The sequence below is a fragment of the Monodelphis domestica genome, chromosome 2 (assembly GCF_027887165.1).
Source record: "Monodelphis domestica isolate mMonDom1 chromosome 2, mMonDom1.pri, whole genome shotgun sequence".
NCBI classification, from domain to species: domain Eukaryota; kingdom Metazoa; phylum Chordata; class Mammalia; order Didelphimorphia; family Didelphidae; genus Monodelphis; species Monodelphis domestica.
This window is the reverse complement of record NC_077228.1, coordinates 162858840-162865277: the sequence shown is the minus strand read 5'-3', so window position 1 is coordinate 162865277 and position 6438 is coordinate 162858840. Positions and strand designations below refer to the sequence as shown.

The window sequence follows — 6438 nt, the reverse complement described above, 5'->3', positions numbered from 1 at the left end:
GCGGGGAAGCTCGAGTGGCGAAGAGAGGAGCCGGTCGCACATGCGCCTTGAAGGAAGATGGCACCTGCCGGCTGCTGTTGCTGCGGCTGGGGCGGCGCTGTGTCCGCAGCCGGCGCTGCCGGGCGCCTCCTGGCGCTGCTGCTTCTGGGGGCCCTGTCCGCCGAGCTGCACCCGGGAGCCCTGGGCACCGAGTACTACTCGCCGCTGTCCCTGCTCAAACAGGAGCTGCAGCACCGGCAGCAGGCGGCGCCCGGGGCCGGCGGAGGTGGAGGCTGCGACCCGCATTCTGGGGACTGGGGGGACCAGCCCTCCGCGGAGTGCAGCGGTGAGTGGGCAGCAGCTAGCAGCTCTGGGGGCCCGGCCCGAGTCCGAGACGCTGTGCCTGGCCCGAGCTGAGGCGGGGGAACATGCGAGGGCCGGACGTGGGAAGGGAAGGACAGGACCTGACCGAGGGTCCCGGGGGAGCGACGTGGGCCAGGGCCCCCCAGGACCACGACCGCGGGTCCCAGTGGCGCCCTAGCCTCTGTTGTCTTTTCTCGGAGAGCTCAGCATCTGGCTCCCTGCGGGGAATCGCGCTCCGTGCTGCTTTCCCGCCTCTGCCTCTCTCCCCAGGACTTGCTCTCGCTCTGCTCTGCCGCAGCTCCTGATCCTTCGCATTGGCTGGAGGGAGGGCACCCGAGAAAAGCGAGGGAAACGTTCTCAGATTAAAGGTTTCACCTCCGACCTTCCCCGAGCTCAGCTAGCTGGGGTGCAGTGCAGTGCGGCGGGGCGGGGCGGGCTGGGGTGGGGTGCGTCCTGGAGAGGAGTGCAGGGTAGCTCCTGGCGCCCCTGGGGCCGGGGTGGTGAGTGACACCTGTCCAGACCCGGTTTGAGGCCAAAGAGCGCAGTGAGAGAATCCCTCAAGACACCCATCCCTATCTGCTTCCTTGTGCTCCTAGAAGGGCACCAGCTATGTCCTTTTCCACCCAGAAAGGGAAAGCACCCTTTGCAAATGCAAGTGGAAAGGAGGCTTCCGTGGCTCCCTGCCTTCTCTGTATTAAACACTATCTCCGAAATTTACATCTTGATGGGGGTAGAGGGAGAAAAGGTACTTTTATTTTTTTTCTTTAGTTTCATTCCTTCTTAAGACTGACCTGTGAGCTTTTTGTAGTTTCACAGAGGAGGGAAAAAAGAGCTCTTCGGGCTTTGGATTGTGTGTATCAAAAGTTGTGTGTATATTGGAAATGGGCCAACTCATTCATTAAGTCTGAACGCTACCGGCCTTAGTTTAATAAGTAATGGGAGATGTTTCACAGACAAAGCAAATATTACCAGTGGATCAGATGTTAATTGTGTGTGTGTGTGAAACTTTGTTTTTTTAGTTGTTAGTACAAGTTCCTTTTCTCTGTCACTCCCTCTCCCTCCTACTTTTTTTCCTCCCTCCCTCCCCTTCCTGGATTTGTCTGAGTTGGTGAAGTGAATTTGCAAGAGTTGCTATTTGCTGGGGTTTAGGTGCCTGGAAGCAATATTATTTTGTATTGCCTGTATCGATGAGTAAAATTAAGACTTGTAACCGAGAGATCAGGCTGGGATTGGCATACCCTAATTTGCACGAGGTCTATAAAATCTTTGAGGAGTTATGTCACTTCTTTATTCTATTGATAGTCCTTTCTAGGGAGGATGGACTTGTGCAAAGATCATGCTACAGAAGTAGTAGAGCCACTTCCACTTTGTAAATTTAAGTGTTCTGACTAGAGAGAATCTAGATACTTGGGAAGCAAAATTAATGAGTAATGTGAAATTTCTTGGGGAAACTTCACATATGGTAGTAGCAAGGTCATTTGAGATGACTTGGTGACACTACCTGTCCCAACTTTTGATACACTTTCTTCCACTAAAGTCTTGTTCTATTACTTCATTGTGACTTGGAGATGACCCTGGATTCCTGAAGACTGTGTCAGTGGGATTCAAACTCCGTCTAGCCTCTACAAAGATGGAACTAGGCAGTTATCTGAGGAGAAGTTTAGCTAAATTCACCGATATTGATCACCATAGGGTTGCCACCTTGTGACTTTTTTTTTGACCTTGGCAGTTCATAAAGAATGTATAATGAAGGTGTGGATCTGTATCAATGGGAGGGTGGCCACACCAATTAAATCATGAGTCTCTGAAGTATTAAAATTGGTGAAATGTTCAACTATGTTAAATTTGAAGGAGAGAAAACAGTTTAAAATTTTCTTATCCTGTACATTGTAATATTTTTGAGAATCTACTCTGATGTCATTCTTAAGTTCAGCTTTATAGATATTTTGCAAAAAAAAAAAAATCCTTAAACTCCAAACTTCTTTTTGATTCTCTCTGTTTTTACTTTGGTGATCTCTCACTAGCCTATATTTCCTTTTGCCTCAGTTTAAGAGAGCACGAGTATTTCTACATATTCCATCTTCCTGTTAAAAAACAAACAAATCTGCCTTTGGTTTGTCTTCCACTTAACCTGTTTTTTTGTTTCCTTGCACTCATCCACTGATTTCCCTCCCCCTACAAGACTCTACATTCTTAACCAACTTCTCCAGTATCAGATGCATCTTCTTTTATCTTCCCTAACACATTGGGTCAAGAGGAGGAAGAACCATATTCCTTGCTCCTTCCTGCCACTTCTAAATCTTCCCTCTGTTTGGATCACTGTATTATAATGGGGAGGTTAATTTGTATTAGAGGGGTTCAGTCTTTCAGTATAGAGAGGGGGAAAGAGTGGAGACCTCCTCCTCTCAAAGCAGGGTTCAGGGGAGACAGCTGATGTTTAAGGGTTGGCTCAAAGAGGAGAGGGACTTTGAAGATTTTCCCCCTTCTGCCTTCCTTCCTTAGCAAAAACTGCTCTCCTCAATTCACTCTCTGGATATCAAGGGGTGATCTGTTCACTCACACTCAGCTTGGGGAACAGATAACTTTTAATGTCAACTCAATCAGGTAATAAAAAAGGAATAACAGGCAAGGAAGAATGGGAAAGGGAAGTGGGGAAAGGGTGTCCCTGTCTCTAAGCATTTTCTCTTCCCTCCTCGAGTTTGGGGGGAACTCAGGCCTTGGCAGCCTGAGCCCCCTGAGAGAAAGTCAGGTTGATTCACCCCTGGGCAACAGGAGCTGAGGTAAAGTCTGCTCAGGTTTCTCTTCAGAAAGTCCCTTAAATTCGGAAGTGTGGGTGGGAAGGATTTCCAGTCACCAGCAGGAAAAGTGGGTAACCCTCAGGAGAAAGTCTTTTTCTTTCACCTTTTGTCTTCAGCTTCTCAAGACCAAGAGACCAACTCCTCTACCAGCCTCAGTCTTTTCCTCCTCCAGATTCCCATCCCTTGGGACCCCCCTCCTCCTTTGAGGTGATCAATTTCATACACTCTTCAGCCTGGCGCTTTTTCTTTAGTACCAGCCTCTGTCACATCATTAGGCAGCTTTTTTTAAAGTTCATTCTCAGGGTAGCCTCTCAAACACCCTAGCTTCTCAGGTCATCAATCTCCTCACTTCCTATCATTTCTACCTTTACTCTGCCACACAAGGAAATAGTTATATCCTTGATCTCACTAAGACTTCCTTGATTCAAAACTAAAATTCTTAATTGACCACAACTTAAAAATTTTTTTTGTTTGTTTTCAACTTGACAAACACCAACAAATACAAACATTTCCACATAGGAATAAGAATAGAAAAAGAGGAGACAGCAAGGTAGCACAGTGGATAGAGTGCCAAGCCTGGAGAAGGGTGGAGCTGGGTTCAAATCTGGCCTCAGATACTTCCTGACTGTGTGACCCTGGGCAAATCACTTAACCCTGTTTGCTGTGCTTATAACAGAAGGTAAGGATTTTAAAAAATAAAACAATTTTAAAGGGGATTCTATATTAAGCTGTGAATCTTATTACATATTTTAAAAAACTATATATTCTATTAAGCATGTTATATCCAGAACTATCTTGCTTGGAAGACCTTAAATTCTTACCTTTCATCTTTCTTCCTAAAACTATTATTATTCTTTCCACTCTGTCCCTCTATCACCTTCTGCTCTGGCCTTTCTCTGTTCACAAGCTTGACCCTATAGTGAACCAGGCTAAACTTTCACTATTCTTAGCACAAATCCCTCATCCCCTCATCCTGTTGTCTCAGGCATTTAATGGCTGTGTGTCCCTTGATAAGTCATTTAAAACCCCCTGGGCCTCAGTTTCTTCATCCAGGAGATGAGAGGGGTTAAAAGGATCTTTCTAGCTCTGAATCAGTGATCCTATGAACTTTTAGGCATCTATCTAGATGTTCTCTATCTATATCTAGATGTTAACTCAACACCTCCAAAACAGAACTTACTGTATTTTCTAATTAACATACCCATACTCCTAACTTCCTTTTTTCTATCATAAGTACCACCATCCTTCCAGTTTTGTGATTTCACAATCTTGGTCATACTTGACTCCTGACTTTTCTTTCCCAGCCAATGAAGAGATGGTAGTAAAGTTGACCGATCTTGATTCTTCTTCCACAACACTTCTGTGTCTGGCATAGAGTAAACTCTTACCAAAAGTTTTTCATTCAAAAAATTAATTCACCACCCAGATTCCCTAATTTAGGCCCTTCTTACCTTTTATCTGAACTTCCGAGTAGTCTCATAAATATAATCCCTACTTCTCCTCGATAGTCTATGTTCCACACAATTGCTAAACTGATATTTCTAAAACATAGGTCTGATCATATCATTACCTTGCTCACAAAAAGCTTCTAGTTGCTTCTTGGATAAAATATAAACTGTTTGACATTTAAGTAATTCGCAGACTTTAGTACTAGAGTCTCTTTCCAGATCTGTTTTACATTTCTACTGCTCACATATGCTGCTCACTAGCCTAACTTGCCTATTTGCTGTTCTTTCTACATGGCAAGTCGTCTGCCAACTCACTGCCTTTATAAGCAAGGTCCCCAGTGCTTATAGTGGTCTCTATATTCATCAATACCTCTTGGAATCACCCACTTGCCACTTCACATAAGACATTTCCTGATCCTTTCCTTAAAATTAGGTTGTATTTGCTTTGTATAAATTTTGTATTTACTTCTCTGTGCAATGTTAACTGTTTCCCAATAGGATGTAAACTTTGTGGGCAAGGAGTTTTGTTCTTATCTTTATTCCCAGTACCTACCATAGTACTTGCTGAATTGAATCAAATGAATTCAAATTGACCTAAAGTCTTTTTCAGTGGAGCTCAAAGGAAATTAGAAAGAAGCAATATAAAATATCTTTTTATGGCTGATGTATTCTTTTTTTTTTAAATTAGGTTTATCTTCTGGTTTTAGGATTCCCCTAATTTCTTTGAATGTTAGGGTCTTAGGATCAAAAGTTTAGAGCTGGAAGAAACTTCCTTGGCCTTTGAATCCAAACCTCTTATTTTACAAATGAGGAATCTGAATCACGAAAAGGTTAAGCGACTTAGGTGCCCAGGGCCACACAGTTAGGAAGTGTTTCCATCAATATTTGAAACAGATCTTACTTTCAGACCAGTGACCAATTCTCTAGGTCATGCTGTCTCTCCTGGACACTTAATTATTTTGACTGCTACTTAGTACTAAAAAAAAAAAATTCAAATACTATGGTAATGTCATAAGGAAATAATGTAACTACCTGGGAGTTAAGTTATTTTTTTAACTCCTGCAATCTGTGTTGCCATTATTTATGGCAGATACTTTTTTGTGACAAATTTTGAGGTCTCCAAATAAGAAAATGAAAGAACTTTGAGTTGGAGTTAGGAGGTCTGGATTCTAGTCATTGCTCCACTCCTAATTAGATTATGATTTGAGACAAGTTATTTAGTCTCAGTGAATCAGTTTCTTATCTATGAAAGTAAAAAATAATAGCTACCCATTGCTTTATAAAGAATTCATATTTTATCTTTTTTCTTTTCCTCTTTTCAAAAAATAATTTTATTATTTTTAACATAGTTTTTGAGTTCCAAATTTCTTCCCTTCCACCGCCCCTTACCCAGTGAGAAGGAAAACAAAAATGATACCAGTTATACATGTGAAACCATATAAAATCTACTTCCATTTTAGCCATATTGCAAAAAAGAAAGAATGAAAGTTATATATGTCAGTTTGTACTAGAGGTCGATTCTCTAAAGGGGGATAATGCTTTTTCATTATGGGTCCTCTAGAATTGTCTTGTATCATTATACTTATCAGAGTAGTCAAGTCTTTTAAAATTGATCATCGTTACTGCTTTGCTTATACTGTGCACAATGATCTGGTTCTTCTGCATTTACTTTTCATTAGTTCATAGAGGTTTTCCCATTTTTTATGACCCCCACCCCCAACAATTTCCCACAGCATAATAGAACTCTATCACAATCATATGCCACATCTTGTTCATCCACTTTGCAACTAATAAGTATCCCCTCAATTTCTAATTCTTTACCACCACAGAAAGAGCAACTATAAATATTT

At 42.5% G+C, this 6438-nt stretch overlaps 1 protein-coding gene across 7 annotated transcripts in view; it reads left to right on the top strand.

The window, feature by feature from the left end:
- Positions 1–6438, top strand: part of TTC13 (tetratricopeptide repeat domain 13) — a 104469-nt gene that overhangs the window by 308 nt on the left and 97723 nt on the right. For 6 of the 7 annotated variants that reach the window (XR_008916269.1, XR_008916270.1, XM_056816144.1 and 3 more), the window contains exon 1: positions 58–325. The exons of the other annotated variant lie outside the window; for it this stretch is intronic. Coding sequence is in view for 4 of the 6 variants with exons in the window: in XM_056816144.1 (XP_056672122.1) it covers positions 58–325 (268 nt within the window). In the remaining 2 variants the exon portion in view is untranslated. Of the gene's footprint in view, positions 1–57; positions 326–6438 lie in introns of those variants that run through there. 7 annotated transcript variants of the gene reach the window in all.